At 34.9% G+C, this 27,242-nt stretch overlaps 2 protein-coding genes, 1 long non-coding RNA gene and 1 other non-coding gene across 5 annotated transcripts; 2 read left to right on the top strand and 2 right to left on the bottom strand.

The window, feature by feature from the left end:
* Window positions 1-260: 260 nt before the first annotated feature.
* On the top strand, window positions 261-8,940 carry LOC114286867 (P-loop containing nucleoside triphosphate hydrolases superfamily protein). 2 transcript variants are annotated; one of them, XR_003637688.2, is made up of 3 exons: window positions 429-1,673; window positions 6,949-7,032; window positions 8,632-8,940. XR_003637688.2 is itself a non-coding variant. In XM_028230097.2 (2 exons), exon 1 carries the CDS (start codon window positions 751-753, stop codon window positions 1,660-1,662), a length of 912 nt encoding a protein of 303 aa, XP_028085898.1. In that variant the 5' UTR covers window positions 261-750; the 3' UTR covers window positions 1,663-1,673; window positions 8,632-8,940. The 2 variants fall into 2 exon arrangements, 1 of the variants encoding a protein (XP_028085898.1); XM_028230097.2 differs by lacking the exon at window positions 6,949-7,032 and having other exon boundaries at window positions 261-1,673.
* Window positions 8,941-13,495: 4,555 nt separating this feature from the next.
* On the bottom strand, window positions 13,496-14,267 carry LOC114302702 (uncharacterized). The gene is made up of 3 exons (XR_014334971.1): window positions 14,201-14,267; window positions 13,756-13,828; window positions 13,496-13,619 (listed from the first exon to the last, which is right to left on the bottom strand). It is a non-coding gene; the product is annotated as an uncharacterized LOC114302702 (transcript).
* A 93-nt stretch (window positions 14,268-14,360) lies between these two features.
* Window positions 14,361-16,235, bottom strand: LOC145794956 (uncharacterized). The gene is made up of 3 exons (XR_014334970.1): window positions 15,987-16,235; window positions 14,653-14,696; window positions 14,361-14,543 (listed from the first exon to the last, which is right to left on the bottom strand). It is a non-coding gene; the product is annotated as an uncharacterized LOC145794956 (long non-coding RNA).
* Window positions 16,236-19,142: 2,907 nt separating this feature from the next.
* LOC145794955 (uncharacterized) lies at window positions 19,143-19,957 on the top strand. Its single transcript, XM_082877429.1, has 2 exons — window positions 19,143-19,247; window positions 19,350-19,957. The coding sequence occupies exons 1-2, from the start codon at window positions 19,145-19,147 to the stop codon at window positions 19,826-19,828; spliced, it is 582 nt and encodes a 193-aa protein (XP_082733555.1). The 5' UTR covers window positions 19,143-19,144; the 3' UTR covers window positions 19,829-19,957.
* The last annotated feature ends 7,285 nt before the right edge of the window (window positions 19,958-27,242 follow it).

Here is a 27,242-nt window from a genome sequence, read left to right as displayed (position 1 = left end):
AGTTTTCATTAAATTTCTATAGAATGGCCTTGGCGCTTTTAAGTAACTTTTACAATCTAAGTTTTATAATCTCTCATTTACATTTTTTTAATTATTCATTTCTCATCTATATTAATACTTTACTTCCTCTTTACTTTACTTCCAGCTTTTTCCTTCAGATTATACTCCAAATCATATAGAAAAGTAAATAAATAAATAAATAAAATAAAATAATGTGACAACTTAACAGAGTTTTTGACTAAAAATTAAAATTTTCAAATAAGGTCTTGTTTAGGAGTGTAAAAATAACCTCTAGCCCGTGGATGGCTTGAAATCCGTCCACAATATGGGATGGACTCGGCCGGTTTAGGCTCAAACCTAAACCCAGCCCGAGGCCTTGTCTGTTTGAAAAAAAAAAAAAAAAAACCCTAGGTCAAGAATCCACTACTACGTACTAGTACCAAATTAGCAGTTCCAGAGTCAAAGTCTCACAGATTGGCGGCAAAAATCTCTCTAATTTTTTGGTGCAACAGTTGAATCTCTACTGTACCCACAAAGGGGTTGCGTAGGAATGATTGAATGAAGGACCTCTTCATATCCATATTCGTATTCTGGCTTCAATTCTCACCCACAGATTGAGTAGAAAGCGAGCATATTCATATTCTTACTCAAATTAGCCCTCTTTCGAATCTTCCCATCATCCATATATATCTATACCTATATAGAGTAATTTGCATATACACAAAACACTCGTATTTGTTTGGTTTTTCAATGTTCTTTCGAAGGCTCTGTACCTCTCTCACTCGATCCGACCTAAACCTTCGCATTTGCCCCCAAAAATTCACCAACCCGTTATCTGTTTTCCACTCAAAACCCCAATTTCTCAACCGAAATTGCTTCAAATCGCCCTTTCAATCGTCAATTTCAGCAACCCACCGGTTAATTTCGTCGATTTATAGAATGGGTGATTCCCGGAGACCGCCCACCGTGCCGATACCGGACGTCGAGATTGCTGACAAGTCTGAGTTGTACAGAGCACTTGAAGCCTCACTGGGTTCATCATTCAGTTCTAACCCATTAGCCCCCAATCCGAACCCTTTGATTATAGTGATTAGTGGCCCAAGTGGGGTTGGCAAAGATGCAGTGATTAAGGGATTGAGGGAGGTTAGAGAGGGAATTCATTTTGTTGTCACGGCGACGAGCCGGGCGAAAAGACCTGGAGAAGTGGAAGGGAAAGATTATTTTTTTGTGAGCAAAGAAGAGTTTTTGTCAATGGTGGAGAGAGATGAGCTTTTGGAGTATGCATTGGTGTATGGGGATTATAAGGGTATTCCGAAACAGCAAATTCGCGAATTTATGGCGAAAGGGCACGACATTGTGTTGAGGGTGGATATTCAAGGGGCTGCTACATTGAGGAGGATTCTTGGGAATTCTGCTGTGTTTATTTTCTTGGTGGCGGAGAGTGAGTCGGCGTTAGTGAAGAGGTTGATTGGGAGGAAGACGGAGACTAAAGAGACGTTGCTCGTGAGGGTTGCCACGGCTCGTGAGGAGGTGAAGCATTTGAGGAATTTTGATTATGTGGTTGTGAATGCAGAGGGGAAGCTTGAGAGCGCGGTGAAGTTGGTGGAATCTATTATTGACGCAGAGAAAGCTAAAGTGTGGCAAAGGACTGCGGTTATATAGGAATTTGCAAGGTTAGGCCATATGCTTTGTTGATTTAATACTTGATAAAACTGGATTAGTCATGAAAGATCGTTACTTATTTGTTATAACTTTAGGCAAAAGCATATTGTGTGGGTGATTCAAATTTCATGAATTTGTAACTTGAATGGGGTTCAAAGCTACATTATGATTTCTCAATTTAATACAAATTTGAGTGAAGGCATGGGGCTACATTTTGCTGTATTCCAGGGGTTAATAAAAGCTGTCTTTTGATGGTCACGTGCTATTCAGCGAAACATATCTTCTGTACTTGTCAGCTACACAGATCGTTTTTGTTAGAACTCTTTTGTGTAAAGATGCAATGATCTTTTTTTAATGATATGATCGAAGTTATTTGGTATGAGTTATTCAACGAATCAATCAATCTTTATCAATACCAGCAGTTTTGTAACCAATGTATTGAAATCACCAACAGCAATTTTCCTACGTCATTATAAGCTTGTAACCATTTTTGCTTTGACAAACAGGCAATTGATGCCAGTTTTGGCCTTCTTCTAGTTAATTGAGGTGAATATCTTTTGGTGTTTGAACCTATGCATCACCAACTTACCATGTAAATAAGCAATGAGAATCTGCTTGAGTGGATTGTGATGGTTTTGTTGATGGTTTAGGATTTTGGACTCACTGTCTATAGGAGTTGGTTATGGCACAAGTTTCTTACTAGTTAAACGTAGTTATTGCCTATAACAAGGTTTTCTTAAAATGTGGATATTACAGTTAATTGTAATTCAATCCAATTATGGTTTTTTTTTGATAAATGAAATTTTATTTCCACAGCATCAAGAAGATGTCAAAAGAATACAAAATCAAACCCCGCAAAACGGGAGCCTAACCAACTATACCATCAACAAAGTCTAAGAGAACAAATAAATTTGGATTCACCCTTCCTGACACTCAGTTGTACAAAACACCCAAAAACCAAGCCTCTAAACGTGCAATAGATTGAGCACTACCTTGAAAAATCCTACGATTCCGTTCCAACCAAACCGACCACATCAAACACAAAGGCACTATCGACCAAGCCTTCCGCCGCCGCTTCCCAACTCGACCACCCCCCCAACAGTGGAACACATCCATGACCTGCCTCGACTGAACCCAAACCACACCAAACATAGAGAAAACAAGCACTCACAAACAAGAAGCAAATGGGCAATAGAGCAGCAAATGGCGCATCCGCACAACACATGCAATACCAATTAACCAAAATGTGATGGCGACGGATTAGATTATATAGTCTCCTCCTTGTAAAGGCAAATCCATCAAATGCAACTTGTTGACCAAATCAGAAAAAGTCTGCATCACACCCGATATCCGACCCCCTCGAAACCTTTCCCCTGACCATCTCACCATATTAAAGTCCCCCTCTACACACCGCGATAACTCCCACCGAAATGCAACATACTCCTACTCCTCCAGAAACATCCACCTCTCCCCGCCCCTCCTCACACCGAGCCATACACACCTGTAAACACTCAACGGAAACCATCCGCCACACATCTGAACAAACAAGACATTGAAAAAGTCCCAACTTTTGTCTCTTCTCTCACCACCACCCTACTATCCCAACATATAAGAAGTCCCCCTGCCACACTTGACGCCGGAAGGTACACCCAATCAATACACTGGCCACCCCAAATTTCCCTGATAACCTCCCTACCTAGACACTCCCTTTTGGGCTCCTGAAGACAAACCACATCTGCTTTCACACCTCTCAGCAATGATCCCACCGCCACATTCTTCCCCCTGCCATTCAAACCACCCACATTCTAAGATAAAATCTTTAGTCTCATTTCAACAAAAGTTGCTTCTCCCTCCCATGCCTCCCTTTCTTCCCAGGCTCCCCCACATGACTATCATAATTAATAGAACACTCCAAATTACGGAACTTCCTTTCCCCCTTCTGACAAGGAGCCCCACTTCGAACCACTTCCGTTGACGAAACCCCACTGCGCCAAGACATCTCTGCTGCTGAGAATAATCTCATAGCCTCTGCCTCATGCCCCTCAAAAGAAATCCCTAACAACTGATTGACCTCACTAATTCTTTCCAAAACCCAATTCGAAACCTCTGAAGCTGAAGGTTCTGAAGCCCCAAAACCGTCTCCATCAAGAGGCCTACCCCCGCCCATCCCCTCATGAAACACAGCAAGCAGCTGAAGAAGACTAGGACTGGCAACCTCCTCATCCCCTAACATACCCAGACCATCATCTGTACCTTCCACCAAATCCTTTCACCTTTCCGACACTTGCAATTGCACACCAGCCGCATCGTGTGCCTTCCACAACAGAACCACGGCCCAAGCCGCACTATCCTGAGACTCTATCATAGGAACTGACGCCTCTGCCGCAGCCACACCTATCGGCGCCTCTGGAAGCTCCCGACAAACATCAGCATCTCCCATCACAAAATGATCAAATCCATCTCGCCGCACCCCCTCATCTCGAACAACTGAAGATTCGATACATCTACTCATGTGTTCCGTCAGTTGACGCTCTTCCGACGTCTATCGAACTGTCTCTCTCCTGGCGAATTGCGCAGTCGCCTTGCTACACTCCTAAATGCTCCAGATAAAGACTCGAAAACTCGTCGAACAGATGGGTTCACGTTTGCTACAACATTTTGACGAGTCGGACCTCCCTCTGCCCTGGGTCGAAGACTTGGGTCCAAACCTGGTGGCCCTGTAGATCTGTCAAAAACCCGATGGCTCCATCGACGAATGGGACGCCTACCTGGCCCAGATGGCCTGGCCTGGCCTGCCCAAAGCCATTATTTCGTGAATGGCCCAGTCCATTTAGCCACCCACAACTTAAATTTTGGCCCAACAACGTAGGACCCAGAGAAGTCTGCTTAGCCTGTCTTAGCCCCTAAAACCCAGGCCCAAATGACTTACCAAGGCCCACTCTCCTCTGCCCAAAACTACCACCCGTTGACCGATTAAAGTAGGTTCGCGATCGTCGCCCAAAATCTTGCTTCATGAATCTCGTGCATTCTCCTCACCTTCGGCAGCCACTTTCGAAACTTACCCCCCACGACCACCAAGATTGATGACGGTGCATCCACTTCCAACTTGGATCGAAACCCTCAAGCACCAAAGCAAGACCTTCCCAGCCTTCATCCGCCATAGGAATGAACATCTGTTGACGATGTTGCCTCGTCGACATGACCACCTGCATCACTTGTCCATCTTGCTCGAGCCTCAGCCAAGTTGCCACACTTCGGCTTCCGCCTGACATGCGACCCAAAAACAAACCACACTCCTTTGACGCCTCTGCCGATGCTGACACTAACACCGACGCCTGCCGTAATCGTGCTACCAACCGTCATATCTCAGCCCCATACAGAACTATCTCATTGCGTCTACCCTGTCCACGCTCCACCACCGACACCCTACGTCGATCTTTGTCATCCGCACCAATATCCTGTATCTCATATGACCGTGGCCCTACAAATAGCAGTCGTCGTCGAGGCCCACGTTCCAACACCAACAAAGGATTGCCTAGTCTCCCTCTCCCTCTGACACTGATGGCCTCCATCAATGCCTCTTTTACTCGTCTTTTCCTTTCACCCTCATCTACCAAGCCTTGAGCCCTCGACATTGGGATTGTGAGCTTGTGAAGCTACTTGAGTTGAGGGAGGTTCAATCCAATTATGGTTTACTGCATGGTATTTATTTGATCATTCAATTATTTTACTTTTTTTGGTCGGCAATGAAAGACAATTTCATTAAAATAAAATAAAAATATAAAGGGAGGACAAGATGTCCACTTAAAAAGAAGAAAAACCAAACAAAGATACAATTTAAACATCACAAATTACTTTCCAATTTTGACAAATAAAAAAAAAAAAAAAGGAAAAGAAAAGAAAAGAAAAGAAGAACGAGAAGCGGAATCCCTTCAAAAGGAGTCGTAATGGAAGCCCAAGGCGATGCCAAAGGACACTTTATCCCACAAAGACTCCGTGTCATCAAACTTGTCTTCAAAGATACTTGCATTCCTTTCCAACCAAATGACCTGAGAATACAACACATTACCACATCACTTTCGCTTTCCTTGTACCTCCAAAGCCCCCGAAATACATTCAAATCATAAGTAGACAAGTGTCCAGTGAAGATGAGTTAGAGCATCTCCAACGTTTACTCTCTTTTTTCAATCAAATTTCAGTAAAAACTTCATTTGGTATCACACGTTCCAGTGGAGAATTTTGAATTTTCATCAAAGCACCGGTCGACCGGAAGGACGACCAAGCAGATGTCCGGCCAGTCAACTGGTTTGGTGTAAATTGACCACAACCTGCAGGACAATTTTGCAAGTCCGGGAGGACATCCAAGTAGATGTCCAGCCCAACGGTCACCTACAAATTTGATCAAACTCTCCAAGCATCCTCAATTTGATGGGACTTTTTTCATCAAAAGAAAAGAGTAAGCATTGGAGACACTCTTAATATATTTCTCTTATATGATACCTTTGCTTGCTTCAATTTTACCCTGATGCTGCTAAAAACATAGAATTGAGCATATAGCGGGGAATGGTGAAAAAGTATTCATGTAGCCGACTCCAATTGATTGGTACACAAGGCTTAGCTTGGTTTGGTTTGGTTTGGTTAGGTTAGGTTACTACTGCAAACATAGAGTTATTCAGGCAATAAAAGCTGCCAACACCAAGCAGATGAAACAAGAGCCACCTAAGTTATAAAATAGGCCAAGAAGTACAAAAATGGATCATGTTTCGTTTTTACCAAAATTTTGTTTCATATCCCAGAAACCAAATTTTGTTGACTTTAGCTTCTGCCACAACTAAATCTGAAATTTGACTCCCTTTACGATTATCTGAAACTTGGACAGATAATTTTATCAGGATTGTCTGTCATTTTTCAAACCCTGCAGCATTAGGCTGTTGTGGATTCGCTCAGTTTATATTTTTCATAGATTTGGTGCACCTTTGTTGGATTAGATAAACATTCAGATGATGTTTCATTTCTATGTATGTTTACTCTCAGTTATCTTGAATTATGCGTCCTATTTATTGATTGAATATGATGGTGATTAACTTGAGTCCTCAGGATATCCAAATGGTAATATTTTTGGATGAAATACTCAACTAATCTGTATTTATCATCGTAAGCTTGCAGTATTATTTTCGGTGTCTTTCTTCTGTCTTACATTTTTATTGAGCAGTCAATTCTATTATTCTTGTAGACCAGTTTTCATGATATATTTGTGTTACTGATTTATATTTCGTGGATGGGCAGTTTTTGGGATTATGGCTTATATGGAGGCTAGTGGTCTTAATTCTTTGATCATGCTCAGTGATTACAGAACACTGCACTGTCCAGGTTCTGAAAATAGCCAACTAATCTTGCACCATACTCTTGTAACCTTCTTGGGATGACTATTCATTGTGACAGAACTTTCTTTAAGCACATTTGAATTTGATCATTCGTAATTACATTGATATTCTTCAATATTCTTTCCTTTAGTTTACTAAACCCTTCTCAGCTTGCCTCGGTGTTTTTCTGTTTCTCGTTCCTTCTTTGGCCCTTTCAAAACACACCGTTAAATCTTCTGTTTTTCGTTCCTTCTTTTGCCCTTTCAAAACTCACCCTTAAAATCTTCACTTCATATGTCGTATGCTCAACTGCCTCTAACCTAAGACATGTACATATTTAAATTCTCACTTGATATGTCCTGATGTAATAGGAGCCCTCATATTTGGATGGCAAACATACAGAACTATCATTTTTTTTTTTTGGTTGATAAAAAAAAAAAAAAAAATTAAAAAAAAAAAAAAACAATTTTGATTTTTTTTTTACCAAACCCAAGCCATGTTAAATCAGATTTTCCAAACTCAAGTTGTGTTGAACTTATTTACGAAACCCAAGTCATTTTTTAAGTCGTGTTTTCAAAACATGATTTTAGACCAAATTAGAGATTGAAATCGTGCATTCATATACCACTTCAGTGAAGTGGTGATATTCAGAAAACTATATTTTGTATTGGCTTTTCCTTATAGGGGTGATGGATGGATAGTATTATGGAGCCAATTGAGAGTCTTTTACATATTTATTATATTTATTGGGCAAACAATACTGGAAAACTTAGTAAATGGATAATGTAAAATTTTAGTAATTCGTAAATGAAATTTTAATACAAGGAACCCAGAGAAAGAGAGTTTTTTTGAGAGAGAAAATGAAGCTATCACTTTCATATCTGTTGATTTCCCTGCTGCTTTGGTTTCATTGATGATGTATTTCCCATTACAAGACAAGAAAGCAGACAATTTTTTATGAGAGAATTGGAGTTGCTGATTTCATCGTGATAATAGTGGGTTAGTTGGCTGTTACATATATATACATATAATATTGTTTATGCTTGTATTTAGGGAGAGGAAGAGAGTGAGAAATGGTGGTGGCGTTTTTGCATAGAGAGTATTTTATGTCAACTTGGTTCAAAAAAGAGAGACTAAATTGAGAATCTTCTTGCATAGTGTTGGAGGAGACTGAAGCTGTGGCTTCATTGCGCTCCATTGAAGTCATGAGATAAACCCATGACTTGGTTCGAAGTCGTGTTTTTCACACACAGCTTCAAGTTCAAAGTGGTGTTTTCAAAACATGAATTCAAAAAGTACTTGAATTTGGGATCACAAACACGTAAGATGTTGCTACACTCGGCTAGAATCTTATGATAGGCACATGGATCTATAGCTTGACATTAAAATGTATCTAAATGGATGTAGCTCGTCCTCGGAAGTGTCCGTTCTACCTAAAGTTTGCTTGCCTTCTTTACTCTAGATTAATTTGCCTCACATTGTTCTTATATATTTGGATTGACAAACTACTGGTTTTGCTTGAAGAAACAAAGGCAAGCCAGATTAAAAAAGTCATGTTTTCACTATTACATATTTGTTTTGACATCATTTTTGTTTATTCATATAGGAGGATATGAGAAGATGGAGAAATGATCAAGTTGTGATATAAAACTGCAGTCTTTGCACTTTATCAATCTTGTTGTCAGCTACTACTTAGCAGCAAATTGAGGCATAGCCAAGTGCCATTCACAAGAAGCAAAAAATAAGAAAAGAGATTTGTTTGGTAATTTGCAGTGATTAATGTCAATGTTAATGCAAATTTGGTTGTAGTGCAAGTATGTTTATTGCCATAGGCTGATTTAGTTTTAACCATTCATGTGATTCTTTTTATGATATGGTGATCAATTAAATGCTGGTATGGAATCTTTATGACTGAGATGGAATATTTCATGTTGTCGTATAATGTTTGCCTTGTTGGTATCATGATTGTTGGAAAATTATGGTTTTTATAGGCTTATTTTGGACAAATTTTGAGCCCAAAATTGAGTGGGTCCCACACATCTTTTGGAATGGGTCCAAAAAAGTGACGTGTTCCTTACCGCATGGCAAGTCACACGGTGAAGATGGTTCGTCAAAACCATTTATGAATGAATGGAAAATTGACATCGTTTTTGGGTTCGTGGAATGGACAATTAAAGAATTAAATGTGGGTTTCCTTATAAGGTTTGTCCCATATTGGAAATTTAAGAGAACTTATGTGTGTATATAAGTTCTACGTGTCAACACCTGGGTTGGGCCTTAAGGGGCACCCCAAGTTTGTAGAAGGGAGGAGTTATGAACAAAGTGAACATTGGCTCAAACCACCACACGCACGCCGCCGCTAGTCGGTCGGCCAAGTCGTGCCGGGTGTGAGTGTGGGTCAGGTGAGTTCTAACTTTAATTTTTGGATGAAATTTATTTTGAAATTTTCCAAAAAAAAATTCTTGCAGGAAAATTAATTTTTTTGAGTGACATTAATTCAAATTTTGTGCCAAATTTGAATTCAAATTTTCTGTCCAAATGTGTGCCTCCTCCAGTCTGAAATTTCCAACAGATTAACTGCTTTAAACTGCCAGTAGTTACACAGATTTAAAACTGCAGCAGTTATCTGTTTAAAACAATTTGTATTTGTTCAAATTTTGAATTGCACTTGCTCATTTCTTTCATATTTGTTCGGATAGATCTGAACAGTCACCATTTGTCCTATAAATAGAAGACTTTCCAGCAGGTTTTTCACAATCACAAACATCCAGAAAAATCTAAAATTTTCGTGGTTCCCTCCCTGTTTTGATCCTTTGCTTAAATTCTCTTCATATTAGTTTTTAGGAAAAAATTAAAAGAGTATAGAACACGTGTTTGGTTCGACATACAAATTGTTTGGAGTGCTACTATAATTTGTGAAGATCATTGTATTTTGGGAGATAGACGTCTTTCATCCGTAAGCACCGTAGCGGGGCGAATCTGTCTTAAGGACAAATTGTCATACACTCGACTTGATCTTTTAAATATTTATTCATTTCGGTAAAATAAAATTCTGTAAGTAATTTATTTTTATTTATTTGATATGTTTCAAGTTATTTATTTTACACAGAAGATTGTTCCAATAATCTTAAGACAGATTCAAATTATTCTGTTTATACAGAATTTTTTGTTTGTTTCCTTTTCTCTTTCTTCTGTTACAGAAATTATTTTCTGTAATTTTACAAAATAATATTCTGATTGAAAAAACAAATAGTAGTAATATACTGTTTGACAGATAATAGTAATATACTGTTTATTTTCTTTGACAACTAGTAGTAACATACTGGTGTCATTAACAATTCAGAATATTTATTTATGAAGTTGATTAGAAATTAATTTTGATTTTTAAAAATAATTTCTCAGTGTTCATTAATTAAAATTCTGTTTTCATTATTTTAATTTTTGAAGTGTTACAGAAATATTTTCCTATGTGGAATTAATTTGTTTAAATAAAATTTTATTTTATTTTTAAATTAACTGGAAATAAAAGTTACAATTCTTTTTATTTTTTATTTTTTACAGAATTTAATTCTATGGTTTTGGTTTAAATTTTCTGTGTAGTTTAAAATTCTAATTATAATTTTGTTTTATAATTTAGAATTCATGCACTACTACAAAAACAGATAAAGATCACACTTTTTTTGTGTGATGTTTGTTATTTAATCACACCTTTTAAGTTTTATTGAAGTGTGATCTTTGGGAGTGTGATTAAAAAGGGTCATTTTTAATCACACCTTTTAAGTGTGATTAAAAACATTTAGATCACACCTTTTAAGTGTGATTAATAACATTAGATCACACCTTTTAAGTGTGATTAAAAACATTTAGATCACATCTTTTAAGTGTGATTAAAAACTAATAAAACCTGTGATAATAAACTTTAGATCACACCTTTTAAGTGTGATTAATAACATTTAGATCACACCTTTTAAGTGTGATTAAAAACATTTAGATCACGTTTTTTAAGTGTAATTAAAAACTAATAAAACCTGTGATAATAAACTTTAGATCACATCTTTTAAGTGTGATTAAAAACATTTAGATCACATCTTTTAAGTGTGATTAAAAACTAATAAAACCTGTGATAATAACATTTAGATCACATCTTTTAAATGTGATTAATTACTAAAAAGATTCGACATATTTGAAGAATAATCAATATTATTTTTGTACGCGCATTTCAAGAATGTAATACACACTATATACTATACTTTTAATCATAACCACATATTCAATGGAATAACGCCATATATTTCATAAATGAAAGTTAAATATGTTCAAAAGTATATACAAAGGAATTAAATAAAAAAATTTAAACTGTGCTTACATATATTAAAAAATAAAAATAAAAAAAACTTGAAAAATTAAGTCATTGAATTCTTTGACCATATTTTGCATCTCTCCAAAAAATTTATAACCTGAAAAATAAAAACACAAATTAATTCAACAACTCGGATGAAAAGCCACACCAAACTAAATTAAATAAATTAAATTAAATAAATGATTGACTTACAATGACAGAGATCCCAACAATGTCAAATATAGTCGGATTATTATAGGGCAGCCACATAAAATCGGGCAAATGAAGTCACTATCTAAAACTTTCGTAACAGATTAAAGAAGCATGAAGCTTAAATATACTTCATTTGACTTTGCATTTGCAATTCCCATGAAGGGCTGCTAAAAGGGTTAATTATGTAATACCAATCCATCAAATAATATAAACCTTTACTTATAGTAAATAAGTAAGAATTTCACATTATGATAATGAATAATAATAAGCTGAGAAAAGATTTCAATCTGCATAACCCGCCAAAGATTTGATGATCAATTTACCCACCCAGAAACAATTGGATAACAATTATGAAATGATTAATGCCACAAAAAAAAGGCAATCTTAGAACCTAAAATCAATACCTCATAAACCAACAAAATCAAATGAAACCCAAATCATTAAAATCACAAATCAATACAATACTCATGAAATATGACTAATATATAGATCAGCTAAAGCTTCAAGACCCATCACCCAAAGACCTTCAAAAGATTCAACTGTGTGCCCGGAAAGCAAAAGCTAATGATATCATCAAAGTTCATTCACTAGCAAGTATAAACCACAAAAGAGAAAAAACAAAGAGAAAGAAAATAATTAAAAAAAAAAAATCAAGAGGTATACTATTACCCTCAAAATAAGAACCCATAGCTGTTGTTGAATAACTAAACCACTTTCACCACCACATTACCACCAAAGCCCAAACTTTTCTATACCTGAAATAGACAAATTAGGTAAAAGGTGAATGAAAATATGTGTTTAAAAACAAAGAAAGCATATGAGAGAGATATGTGATAAATTTTTTGTGAACTCAAGATTATGTGAAGTCCCAACATAGAAATGTGATAAATTTTTTGTTTGAGCACTCTATCTAAACACTATGTTCAGATTATCGGATATTTTGTTCAACATGCTTTTTGATTATTTTGTTTAAATTTTTTATTAGACATTGTGCTCGACTCAATTCATTAAGTCAATATGTTCAGTTGATAAATTAGGTCATTCTAACAGAGATAATCTGAGAGAACCTCACTGGTTTATTTAAATAATGCTGATCACACCTAAATATGGCACTATCCCACAAATCCACAATGCTTTGTTATCTCTTCATTGATCACTCACATTAATCAATTTAGAAAACATTACGTAGAAACAATATCTACAAAGAGAGTATTGTATTGAATAAGAAAAATATTTCAAACACCTAATTTATCACTCTTAAAAATTACCACTAATGATATGTTTGACAAGCATCAAATTTTAAACATTCCATCATGTGGGATCTAACCTCAATATCATATCATTAGAGGTAATAAGCTATGAGGATGTCGCATTATTGATTAAATAATAAAGAGAGTTTTGTATTAAATAATAATGCTACATATCTACAAAAATTAAAAATGCATGAAGTATTGTCAACACAACATTCTCAATATATTAAAAAAAGAAAGTATATACTATTTTCCAATAATAAAATTAAGGAATAAAAATGAAAAAAAAAAAAAGCTTTGCTTAGGGAGATGGTAACCATCCAAGTTGAGTTGAGTTGGGGATGCCTTTTAACAAAGAGAGGGAAACAAAACGACAAAAGACAGCTTATCTCCACATGCACTATCCTTTGTTTAATCTTATTTAAGCACTATAACAAGTTTTCTTGTAAATTAAAAGTTGATGCACTCAGTAACATCAAATACAAGCTCGGATAAATTTTTTTAAATTGCTTCATTTTAAATCGGATAAAATGTTTACATTTATTTGTTAGTGAATAACTCAAGTTTACAAAAAAAAAAAATTCGGTCCAATATTGTTGGGTATTTTTTTAGGGGGAGTAAAAATGAGGTATCAACATGTATTATGCATTAAAAACTGGATATGGTTTTACCTATGTTTACATGAACGTCATCATCAATTTTGAGATAGAAATCTGCATCCCACAAAGCAACAGCGGTAGCAAAATATATCTTTGTTTTCGCTGACAATTCATTGTAGCCCTCTACATGTTTCTGCCCAAAGAACATAAACAAAGTCAAGTGCGTGCCTAACAAACACGCTTTTATTTAGTCTTTAACATTCATGCTACTCAAAACAGTTATTGGCAATGGCAATAGAGGAAGTAAAGAAAAACGAACACAACATCACCAGCCGCAAGAAGTCCTTGTGCTTTCTGTCCTCTGCTTCAATAGCTTTGTCAAGAATACCATCGGATGTTGAACTAGTGACGAAAAACAATTAATAGATTCATTTTCACTTGCAAAATTCCTAGTCCACAGCTCACTGATATGCAAAATGTTACTAGTGACAGAAAAACAATTAATAGATTCATTTTCATTTAGTGTAGAAACCAGCCAAATGTTACATTGTTTGAGTCATGGAATTCCATGTTATGTTAAACTTATTGTGGTTGGTGTTACTATTCTAGGAAACACGGTTCAGACTTCATCATTAAATTGATACAATTTTAAAAAAAAAAAACTCAATTTTTTCAATCATATAAGTTGTAGAGAATACATAAAACCACAACTAAAAACCACATACGTATGCAATTAGCTAATATCAGCTCTGAAAAGCATATGATAATTCGTACCTGTGACCAATAACAAAGCTTATGACAATGCCCTTCTCTTCCTCTGGCTTCCTTCTTTTCTCTCCTTCAATTTTTTTTATCAGAGAACCCATTACTCATTGATCATATACAATAACATCAATCATGAAATAAAAACAAAGCTGCAAGATCAGCTAATGCACCTTGGGGCATCCACGTCTCCCGCAGGGAATCTCTTCGCTTTTGGCTACTAAAAGCTGTATTAATTCCCATAACCATGAAATATTTTTTGTTAGACTTTGCAACCTTTTGGTTTATTGACTTGGGAGAGGCCCTCGGTAGAAATATATTCCTTGTTTTTACTGCTGCTGATTCATCTTGTGTTCTGCATTCCATAATCAGGAATAGGATGTGAATTCAGTTGACTCCATGCCATACATGAGGGCATCACTTGTAAATTGTATCCAACTCAAACAAGCATTGGGATTGCTTACCGTTTGGGATGATGAGCCTTTAAAACTTCATTGCTTACAAGCTTCTGATGAAAACCAAGGAAAACACAAAGTTTGAAGTATGAACACATCAGTATTATGAACTTGATAATTAAATGAAGCAACAAAACAGAAAATGAGTAAATAGTTGATGATGATAAGTCTAGAAGAGAGAATAATTTCCATCAGAAAATTTGTTTGCACACTGTATTTGGATAAATGCTACATTTTTTAATTTCTTGAAAAAAAATATATAGAAGTTAGAGAAGTTGGAGGTTTAAACTGATTCAAGTGGAGGCTGCTTGAGATTATGAAAAAATAACTCTTTGTAGTGATTGAAGACTCATATACCCATGAACAATCTGAATGATCTTTCAGGCTAACCTGATCTATCTCATGAGCTCCAAGTTCAAGCTTTGCTTGAAAAACTTAAGAGTTGAGAAACAGGATTTATTTTCTGCTCGTAAATCTGACAAATATTTTGTGAAACTCCAAAATCAAGTAGATCTTGTAGTCACCATGGTTGATAATAGCTATTCCAAATGAGGAAAAGCCAAATAATGTATCGCCAAGTAAGCTTTTAGCAATTATATTCTAGTGGTCACTGAAACCAATCCTTTCTTAGGTTGTGTTTGGATCTTGGATTTGGCGAGGGATTTGTGTGAAGGGAAAAGAAAAGATCCAAACACAAACTGAAAGTTGGCTTCCAAATGCAGCTAAACGTTAGGTTTTGTTAAAATGGAAGATGCAATCACAAGTTTGGGATTATAAGCCTCAGAAACTAAGTGTCTTCTTTCAGCTTTGACAGCAGTTGTCCTTGCAATAACCATTGTTTCAGGCACCAGCCATATCCTGATACCAAGTGCTCCAAATCAATATGACATGCAAATATTGTTAATGCTTCATCTTTCATGCATAAAACTAGGTGTAGAAAAATTGTACAAGTTGCTAACAACTAAAATAAGATCCATATAAAATATCAAATATGTGGACTTTAGTCCCCACCACATCGGATGGGGTTCTGGAGGGGTAGATTGGGTACAAGCCTTATAAGGGTCACTGGTCCAGTGGTTAAAACTTGATCCCTCAATCTTGAGTTTGTAGGTTCAAACCTAGAGGGCAAATAAGAATGTCCTGTTTATTTAAGAAATGTTTGATCCCTCAATCTTGACTTCACATAATCTTGAGTTCATTGTTTAAAAACAAAACAATTGCAAAATATAAGAATGTCCTGTTTATTTAAATGAAATGAAATCAGATGAAATCGTCAAAATATATTCAGATAGACAGAACAATTGCAAAATATAAAAATGTCCTGATAAGAAATTAGACCGCACCAGGAACACCGGCGAATCGGAGAGTCTCTTCAATCATGTGAATCTGAGCGGACCGATGTTCTTGAAGTTGAAAGCTTCGAGCCTGCTATTAATGGCTGCGGTGGTCCCTGAGCAGCTCGTTCGCCACTGGAGTGAGAGCAGCAGAGGGAAAGCCAATAGAGTGAGAAACAAAAGAGTGAGGCTCCTTAACCCCGTCGCTCGACGCCATTGTCTGCCGTGCTCACAGTCGCGAGAGAGAGAGATGGGGGATTTTTGGTTCAAAAATTAGGGATTTGAGATTTGGGGATTTTTGGTTGAGGGGGGGAAAAACGAGCGAGAATTAGATTCTATGCTTTTTTTTTCGCCACATCAAGCATAACTGGCTCAAATGAAAATTTAAGGTGCAAATGAAAATTTAAGGTACGGTTTGATAACATTTATATTTTTAATTTAGGATTACAAAAATTTTATAGATTAATTTTTATTTATTTTTAAAAAATATATAAATTATAAATACGTTTGAACAAAATATTTAAAAAAAATTAAATTATAAACTAAAAAATATGTTTATCCAAGTCTAAAATATTTATATTTATTTTTTTTATTATTTATGACAATGAGATCATGCACATTTTTATTGAAAAAAAAAATTAATTGAAAAAATTTTATTTGAAAAAAAAATATTTTAAAAAAATAATTAAAAAAATTAATTAAAAAAAATATTTGAAAAAACAATTAATTAAAAAAAAATTGTTAGTCAAATTTTTAGATTTTTGTTTAAAAACCAACATAAACTCATTTTTTGAGAGAGATTAGTGAAAGAGAGGGAAAAGATAGATAAGCGAGAGGCACAGAGAGAAAGAGACAGAGAGAGAGAGACCCATTTCATTTTTTGACTTTTTTCTCTTTCAACAACAATGGGCTCAGAGAAAAATATGAATGTGAATGAGAGAAATGAACGATTGAGAGAGAAGAGAGATGAGGGAGGGAGAGAAATAAAAATAAAAATAAAAAAGAGAAACAAGATGAGCGAGAAAGAGAGAGAGAGAAAAACAGTAAAAAGAGATGAACAAGAGATATAGAGAGAGAATGAGAGAGAAGAAAGATGAGCAAGAGAGATGAGAGAGCCAGGGAGAATAGTGATGAGTGAGAGAGAGAGAGAGACACACACACACACAGAGAAAAAAAGAAGAGAGAAACAAGATGAGCGAGAGATAGACAAAAAGAGAGAGAGAGAAACAGCAAAAAGAGATGAACAAGAGAGAGAGAGAGACATAGAAAGAGAAAGAAAGAGAGAGAGAGAGAGAGAGAGAGAGAGAAGAAAGATGAGCAAGAGAGATAGGGAGCAGAGAGAGATGAGAGAGCTAGGGAGAAGAGTGATGAGTGTGTGTGAGAGAGAGAGGCCCATTTTATTTTTTGACTTTTTTCTCTTTCGACAAGTGATTAAGAGAAATGAGAGATGAGCGATTGAAAGAAGAGAGAGAGAAAGAGAGAAAAAAAAAGAGATCAATAATCGAGAGGGAGATCGATAAATCAATAAGAGGGGATAGAGAGAGTGAGCAACGCGAGCACAGTGTGGGATAGAGAGAGAGAGAGAGAAAAAGAGAAAGACACAGATAGAAAGGCAAAGAGTAATGAGTAGGGGTAATGAAAAAAAAAATATTTTTTATTTTTTTTAGTTACTAAGGTTGAAAATTTATTTGTTTCATATTTATTTTAATGATTTTTGTTTTTGAAGTAGGGGTAATATTTTAATGAAAAATATTTTCCATTAAAAATAAAGTTAATTTTTTTTTTTCAATGAAAAATATTTTTCTATGGGCCTTTTTTTTTTTTTTGTTACTAAAATGAGAGTGGCAGAGAAGGAGTGGCGGTAGTGGTGAATGTGGTGGACAAGAGGTGGTGGTGGTGGTGGTGATGGCGAAGGAGATTAGTGGTGAAGTTATAGTAGTGGTAGAGGAGATGGAGTGGTGGTGGTGGAGGAGAGGTAATGGTAGTAGTAGTTGCAGTAGTGGTAGTGGTAGTGGTGGTAGTGGCGTACTGGCGATGGTGGATAAGAGGTAATAATAGTAGTAGTGGCAGTAGTGGTGGTGGTCATAGTTCCACCCATTAATTTAAGTATGGTGTTTGTTTTGAGTTTTTAAATCATAATTCTACATCCATTTTTCAAAACTCAATTCAAAATATAATCATTACTTTTCAAAACTCATAACCAAACACATAATTCAAAACTCTTTTCAAAACTTAATTAAAAATATATATAATCACATTTAATTAAAAAGTGTGGTTAAAATATATATATATATATATATAATCACACTTAATTAAAAAGTGACATAAAAAATAAATATGATCACACTCAATTAAATTAAGTATAATTAAAATATCAATCTAATTTTTTTTATCACATTTCTAATAAAAGTGAGATATTTTCATTTATCAAAGTGTGATCTTTAACTATTTTTGTAGTAGTGATATAATCACACTTTAATTAGAAGATGTGATTAAAAAATATATAAATAATCACACTTTAATTAGAATGTGTGATTAAAAAATATATATATAATCACACTTACTTAAAAAGTGTGATTAAAAAGTAGTAGTGTATATATAATTACACTTTAATTAAAAAGGTGTGATTAAAAAATATATAAATAATCACACTTTAATTAGAATGTGTGATTTAAAAAAATATATATAATCACACTTACTTAAAAAGTGTGATTAAAAAGTAGTAGTGTATATATAATCACACTTTAATTAAAAATGTGTGATTAAAAATATATATATAATCACACTTACTTAAAAAGTGTGATTAAAAAGTAGTAGTGTATATATAATCACACTTTAATTAAAATGTGTGATTAAAAAATATATAAACAATCACACTTTAATTAGAATGTGTGATTAAAAAATATATATATAATCACACTTGTTTAAAAAGTGTGATTAAAAAGTAGTAGTGTATATATAATCACACTTTTAATTAGAAGGTGTGATTAAAAAATATATATATAATCACACTTAATTGAAAAGTGACATAAAAAATAAATATTATCACACTCAATCAAATTAAGTGTGATTAAAACATCAATCTAATTTTTTTTATCACACTTCCAATAAAAGTGAGATCTTTTTTTTTTGTCAAAGTGTGATCTTTAACTATTTTTGTAGTAGTGATGGCTACTAAAACTGGACAAACTAATGCTCAAACAAGTACGAGTGTGGTGGCTGCAATTACGCCAACTCTTCCTCCTGTTGTGACTATGCTAGTCAATCACGGTGAGAAGCTAGAGAAGTTCTCAGGAACTTATTTTAAAATATGGCAACAAAAAATGTTATTCTATCTTACAACTCTGAACCTGGCTTGTTTTTTCTGTGAAGATGCTCCTACTTTGAACGAGGATGAAACTGACCGGCAAGTGGTTGTTGCGGTCTACGCCTGGAAACATGCTGATTTTCTTTGCCGAAACTACATCTTGAACGAACTTGACAACATATTGTATAACGTTTACAGTCCTATTAAAACAACAAAGGAACTTTGGGAGTCTTTGGAAAAAAAGTATAAAACAGAAGATGTTGATTCAAAGAAATTTGTGGTTGGCAAATTCTTGGACTTTGTGATAGTTGATTCTAAGACTATAATCAGTCAAGTTCAAAATCTCAAACTCATTCTACGTGACATTCATGCAGAAGGCTTGTCTATTAGTGAATTCTTCCAAGTTTCTAGCTTAATTGAAAAATTACCACCAGGCTATAAGGAATTCAAAAACTATCTTAAACACAACCGCAAAAAAATGACTTTGGAAGAATTGATTGTGCGTTTAAGGATTAAAGAGAGCAACTGCAATTCTGAAAAGTGAGCTGGTAAGCATCCAATGGAGTCTAAGGCAAATATGGTAGAACATGCTCCAAAAGCAAAGAAACGAAAGTTTTTTGGAGAAAGTTCCTCACAAGGCTCTAAAGGAGGGGAAATTAAAAGTACAAGTTTAATGGCAAATGTTACATCTGTGACAAAAAGGGACATTGAGCCAAAAATTACCGTAGCAAAGGCAAAAGCAAAAGAAAAACAAGCAAGAAACCTGCTCAAATCAATATGATTGAAGTAGACAAAATTTCTAATGGTATAGATGACATAAATCTTTCTGCAGTTGTTTCCGAGGCAAACCTTGTTCAAAATCCTAAAGAATGGTGGGTGGATATTGGTGCTACTCATCACATCTGTGCCGACAAAAAGATGTTCACATCTTATTCTATAGTAGACCGTTGAACAACTTTTTATGGGCAACTCCTCAACTTTTAAAGTTGAAGGATAAGAAAAGATTATTCTGAAGATGACCTTTGGAAATGAACTCACTCTCAACAATGTGCTGCATGTACTAGACATTCACAAGAACCTTATTTTCGGATCTTTGTTGAGTAAAAATGAGTTTAGGCTAGTTTTTGAAAGTGACAAGTTTGTACTTACCAAAAACGGGATGTATGTAGGAAAATGTTACATGTCTGATGGCCTTTTCAAAATAAATGTAATGACTATTGTACTCTCTGTTATTAATAAAAATACATTTTCTTCTTACTTGCTTGAGTCTTCAAATTTATGGCATGGTAGACTTGGATATGTTAATTATGAATCTTTGCGTAGATTAATTAATATGGAATGTTTACCTAAATTTGACATTGATTTAAATCATAAATGTGAAATTTGTGTTGAGGCAAAATTATCAAAATCTCATTTTTATATAATTGAAAGAAGTATGGAACCACTTAAATTAATTCATAACGACATTTGTGATTTTAAATCAATTCAAACTAGAGGTAGGAAAAAGTATTTTATCACTTTTACAGATGACTATACTAGATATAGTCATATTTTTGTTAGAAAATGAGTCTTTAACTCTTAAAGAAACTATGTTCAATCCTGAGGCTCCTTTATGGAAATAAGCTGTAAACAGCGAAGTTGAATCCACCTGTAAAATCACACTTAGAAATTGGTGGATTTGCCACCATGTTATAAACCTCTTGGGTACAACTGGATTTTCAAAAGAAAAATGAAAGCGAATGGATCAATTAACAAATATAAGGTAAGACTTGTAGTCAAAGGTTTTAGATAAAAAAAAAAAGGTCTTGATTATTTTGACACATACTCACCAGTTACTAGAATAACAGCCATTAGAATGTTAATTGCCATTGTATCTCTATATAATCTAAAAATTCATCAAATGGATGTGAAAACCGCTTTCTTAAATAGTGAGTTAGATGAAGAAATTTACATGAAATAACCAGAAGGATTTTTTGTTTCAGGAAAAGAAAAGAAAGTGTGTAAATTGGTTAAATTATTATATGGTTTAAAACAAGTGCCAAAATAATAGCATGAAAAATTTGACAAAGTAATGATGTCAAATGGATTTAAAATTAATGAATGTGACAAATGTGTTTATATTAAAAACACAAACAAAGGTTATGTAATAATATGTCTTTATGTGGATGATATGCTCATCATAGGTAATAATAATGACATGATTAAAACTACTAAGAAACTGTTGAATAAACATTTTGACATGAAAGACATAGGGATTGCTGATGTAATTCTTGATATGAAAATTACCAAAACATCAGAAGGTTATGCTTTGTCACAATTTCATTACATTGAGAAAATACTTGACTAATTTAGCAAAGATGATAATTATCTTACTAGAACACCTGTAGATATTAATTTGTTTCTTTCTAAGAATGCACAGGAAAATATTTCTCAATTAGAGTATGCCCAAATTATTGAAAGCTTAATGTACTTGATAAACTGCACTCACTCAGATATAGCTTATGTAGTAAGTAAATTAAGTAGATATGCGAGCAACCTAGGAGTAGAACACTAAAAAGTAATTATAAGGGTTCTAAGATACCTTAGATTTACTCATAACATTGGGCTTAACTATACTAGATGTCCAGTAGTACTTGAATGATACTGTGATGCAAATTGAATATCGGATACTAGAGACTCAAAATCCACCAGTAGGTATGTCTTTACTCTTGGTGGGGCGGCTATATCTTAGAAATCTTCCAAACAAACTTGCATAGCTAGGTCTACTATGGAATCAAAATTCATAGCTTCAGATAAAGCTGGAGAAGACGCAAAATGACTTTGTCACTTCTTTAAAGATATTCCAATATAGCCAAAACCGGTGCCTGCTATATACATATATTGTGATAGTCAATCAGCAATAGGTAGAGTACAGAGTCATATGTATAACGGTAAGTCACAACACATTCGTCGTCGACATAACACCGTGAGACAACTACTCTCTAATGGAATTATTTCCATTGAATATGTGAAGTCTAAAAGACAACATAGCGGATCCACTAACCAAAGGGTTAGCAAGAGAGTTAGTTGAGAATTCATCGAGGAGAATAGGACTTAAGCCTATTATAAGTTACCAACCCAACCTAGTTGATTGGAGATCCCAAGATCTAGGTTCAAAGGGACAACCGAGTTGTGTATGACACATAAAGATCACTGGAGAGTCAAACTCCTACCTATTTCTATGATGTAATAGTGATATCTACAGCGTGTAGAATATCGCTGTAGACAGGATATCGCTGTAGACTGGGCCGATTCTAGTGGAGTATGGTAGGATATTCTTCATAAAAATCACCTATATGAGTGTGAACTGGGCCGATTCTATGAGATTTGTGAAGGGTTACAATTCTCTAGAACACTCATGAAAGACCAGGTTGTTTAGGGCCAAAATGAACACAATAGTGAGAACTAAACTGTGTCTGGTAATATAATGTATGAGTTCTATTGTCTTGGTTTACACAAATGGCTAAATAGTTTAAGACATCATGTTTACTTATTAGCTAGTAAATCCGATAGTGTCTCGCAGGGGAAGGTTCAAAACCAAAAGCTACCTATCCTTTGCAGGAATATTTCTAATTTCTGTACTCTCTGTAATTAGATCATGCTGCTACATTTTCTCTTCGTCAAAATTCCATTCATGTGGGGGATTGTTGGAAAATTATGGTTTTTATAGGCTTATTGTGGGGAAACTTTGAGCCCAAAATTGAGTGGGTTCCACATGTCTTTTGGGGTGGGTCCAAAAAAGTAACGCATTCCTTACCACATGGCAAGTCACACGGTGAAAACGGCTCGTCAAAACTATTTATGAGTGAATGAGAAGTTAACGTCATTTTCGGGTTCGTGGAATGGACAATTAAAGAATTAAATGTGGGTTTCCTTATAAGGCTTGTCCTACATTGGAAACTTAAAAGAACTTATGTGTGTATGTAAGTTTTAGGTGGTAACACTTGGGTTGGGCCCCAAGAGGCATCCCAAGTTTGTAAAATTGAGGAGTTATGGATAAAGTGAACCTTGGCTCAAATCACCACACGCGCGCCGCCACTCGTCCGGCTGGCCGAGTCGAGCCGTGCGGGGCGTGAGTGTTGTGGGTCGGGTCGGTTCTAACTTTAATTTTAGATAAAAATTTATTTTGAATTTTTCCAAAAAAGATTCTTACAGGAAAATTAATTTTTCTGAGTGAAATTAATTCAAATTTTGTGCCAAATTTGCATTTAAATTTTCTGTCCAAATTTATGCCTCCTCCAGTCCGAAATTTCCAACAGATTAACTGTTTGAAACTGCTCTAAACTGCCAGCAGTTACATAAATTTAAAATTGCAGCAGTTATCTGTTAAAAACAGTTTGTATCTGTTCAAATTTTGAATTGCACTTGTTCATTCCTTTTATATTTGTTCAGACAGTTCTGAACAATTACCATTTGTCCTATAAATAGAAGACTTTCCAGCAGGTTTTTCACAATCACAAACATCTAGAAAAATCTAAAATTCTCTTGGTTCCCTCACTGTTTTGCTCCTTTGCATAAATTCTTTTCATACTAGTTTTTAGGAAAAAATTAAGAGAGTATAGAACACAGGTTTAATTCGCCGTACAAATTGTTTGGAGTGCTACTACAATTTGTGAAGATCATTGCATTCTGAGAGATAGACGCCTTTTATCCATAAGCACCGTAGTGAGGCGAATCTGTCTTAAGGATAGAGTGTCACACACTCAACTTGATATTTTAAATATTTATTCATTTCGGTAAAATAAAATTCTGTAAGTAATTTATTTTTATTTGTTTGATTTGTTTTAAGTTATTTATTTTATACAGAAAATTGTTCCAACAATGACTTTGCCCAAAAAAAATGTGTGTGTGTGAGAGAGAGAGAGAGAGAGAATGGAAATTCTCCTTTTGTTTTTTTTTTTTGTGTATTCTATAATTCTGCTGATCAATTTTCAGCTGGATAGTAGCATAAAATTGGATTGAAAGACTGAGGCTAGTATGTCTTGGAAAATTATTCAGTAGTTTAGAAGTAACCATTATAGCATGTACATCATGAGACCGCACGAAAGAGATGGATGGAGCTAATTTTATCTCTCAATCAATCAAGGTTAAGCCACGGGTGATTCATTCTTGAATAAAGGAGTGGGATTCAATTAAATTACTCTCAAATGAAATAATTGTATATTTCATTCAAACTTTCTAATTCAGTGATTCATTCTTGGATAAAGGAGTGGGATTCAATTAAATTACTCTCAAATAAAATAATTGTATATTTGATTCAAACTTTCTAATTCAAAGATTGTTTTATCCCATCAGTAGAGGGGATAACTTATTTGAGATGACAGTTTTGTTCTAAAATTTACAAAATCTTCTTTCAAGTAACTTTTCTCTAGATAGTAATTTTTGAATAATTTATTCTGCCTAATTTAACCCGAATAAAAAATAACTTTATTAATTTAAGAACATCTTAAGTCAACATGTTGAATTGGTGTTTGTGATGCCCATTGGGATCATGACGTCTTGTCCTAGGTTACAGATCGTTTAAGTTCTCTGACAAGTGGTGACAGATCATTTGATCCCATTGTTCATATTAAAAAACATGTATATGTTCATGACATTCATGCATGGTTTCATGGATTGCATGTCTTATTTAGAATTTTGAAATACAGTTATACTATAATGATATGATAATAACCTTTTTTAGGTAAATTACACTTTGCTCTCTTAATATTTGATCATTTTCTCATTTTAATCTCTATAATTTATTTTTTCTCACATATTTCAAATTTTTCTTACTTTACTCATAAAGTTAATTTTTATTCAAAATTAAACATAAAATGCCATAATAACTGTCACGTAACATAAAAAATATATTATTATATTAGAATTTAAATTTATGTCAGAAATGTGAGTTATATGTAATAAAATATTTATGTCACGTGAGTGTCAATGTGTCGTTTTCTATTTAATTTTGAACATAAATTAGCTTTAAAAGTAAAGTGAGAAAAACTTTAAACATGAGGAGGCAAAGTGAGAAAAAACAAATTTCAAGAATCAAAGTGAAAAAAAAGCCAAATGTAAAGGGCCAAAGTGTAATTTACCCTTGTTTTTTTTCATAGAAATCACATTGATAGACTTCTGTTTTTAAAACGATGATGAAAAATTCAAGACTGCCATATTATTTTACATAAAAATTATGTATAAAATTTCTATATAAAAAATTATGTATAATTTTTGTTTGCAGAAAGTATATGTTGAGTTATTTTTAACAAGAGACAAAAATAAATAAAAGAAAAAATAATCAATAAAATTTTCCCTAGCATCTAAAAAAAAAAAATGAATAAATAATGTTAATGTAAATGTAAATTACTACTACACACTCCACCAAACCTACCTCCACCACTCACTCCTATCACCTACTACACTCCACCAAACCTACCTCCACCACTCACTCCTATCACCCACTACACTACACCTACTACCACCTTCTTTTCTATTTATAGAAGTTGTAATTTGTAATCAAATAGATATCAATTAATAATATACATTAATATTAACATGGTATCAGAGCAGAGATAAGATTTAAGCCTGTATTTCTTTGCCACCGGCGGGCAGCCGGCCGGCAACTTTGCCTTTGCTGCCCGCTGGAATTTTCCACACATACCTTCAAATTCCTGTCTCTCTCTCTGTAGTCTCTTTCCTCTTTATACTACTGAAAGTCATGCCATCTTCTTCACAATGAAAGTCATGTTCTACTATTTTGTTGAAGCCGAAATAGATCCACCTTCCAAGCCTCTTGTTCTCTGGTTAAATGGAGGTTTCTTCAGCTTCTCACTTCCTCATGCACACCCACCCCACTTCTGCACACCCATTTTTCTCTCTCCGGCGATGACGTCATTTCCCTCTCCGCCACCAGCAATGGCCGCGGCCCGCCCTCGAGTCTCCGTTCACAACCTCGACTCCGACATCGTCGCCGACGGCGCCACCACCACCCTCCCCTTGCCGGACGTCATGCAATCCTCGATCCGCCCCGATATCATCACCTTCGTCCACACCAACATGTCCAAGCACAGTCGCCAGCCCTACGCCGTCTCCCCGGTGCCTTCGGAACCATGTGTCGCGGCGGCCGCATGTTCGCTCCGACGAAGATCTGGCGACCGCTGGCACCGCCGCATCACCATCAACCAGAACCGCTCCGCCGTTCCCTCCCTCGTCATGGCTCGCGGCCACCGCATCAAGTCGGTGCCAGAGATCTCTCTCTCTTACGGAGAATAAAGACGCACAGAGAGCGAAATGTTGCACCCCTCTCCTGATTCTCATTTTTTTTTTACTTTGTCCCATTCCACAACCCCCACACACCCACTCACTCATATTTTATTCCACTATCACCATACACCCACTCACTCATATTTTAATCCATGATGATCTGAGGCAATCACGACACCCCCATCTCTCTCTCTCTCTTCCTTTTGGCAGGATTGAATACCCACTCCCTCATATTTTATTACACTTTCTTTATTTATTTCTTTTAATCACCTTTTACACCTCTTTCACCACAAAATAGAATTTTTATTTATTTCTCTTATTATTATTATTATTATTTTTTTTTGTGTTCCCTTTTTCACCATACAATACAAAAAAAAAAAAAAAAAAAAAACAAAAACAAAACCAAAAATATAAAACATATATAGCTATGCACACTGCTCCATCATGCATACACCTGCACACACATCTTTTCTTATTTATTTATCATCATACAATAAACAATACCCACATCTTTTCATAAAGTGTTTTACACACCACCTCCACCCACGTGGGTTGATTCCAATTTTCCTCCTCAATATATTTTTGGTTCCAATATATTCATGTTTTACAAACACCACCTCCACTCATTTATTTTATTATTATTTTATACAAATCCAACCCATCCTTTTTCTTTT

The sequence above is a fragment of the Camellia sinensis genome, chromosome 7, assembly GCF_055761805.1.
Source record: "Camellia sinensis isolate YWXY chromosome 7, ASM5576180v1, whole genome shotgun sequence".
Classification (NCBI taxonomy): domain Eukaryota; kingdom Viridiplantae; phylum Streptophyta; class Magnoliopsida; order Ericales; family Theaceae; genus Camellia; species Camellia sinensis.
The sequence above is the reverse complement of the archived record's forward strand: the minus strand, read 5'-3'. Positions and strand labels throughout refer to the sequence as shown.

Coding starts and splice junctions, on each gene's coding strand:
- LOC114286867 (XM_028230097.2), top strand. CDS start 751: ATGTTCTTTCGAAGGCTCTGTACCTCTCTCACTCGATCCGACCTAAAC.
- LOC145794955 (XM_082877429.1), top strand. CDS start 19,145: ATGGCTACTAAAACTGGACAAACTAATGCTCAAACAAGTACGAGTGTG. Junction 19,248..19,349: donor GACTATGCTAGTCAATCACG/GTGAGAAGCTAG, acceptor TTTTCTGTGAAG/ATGCTCCTACTTTGAACGAG.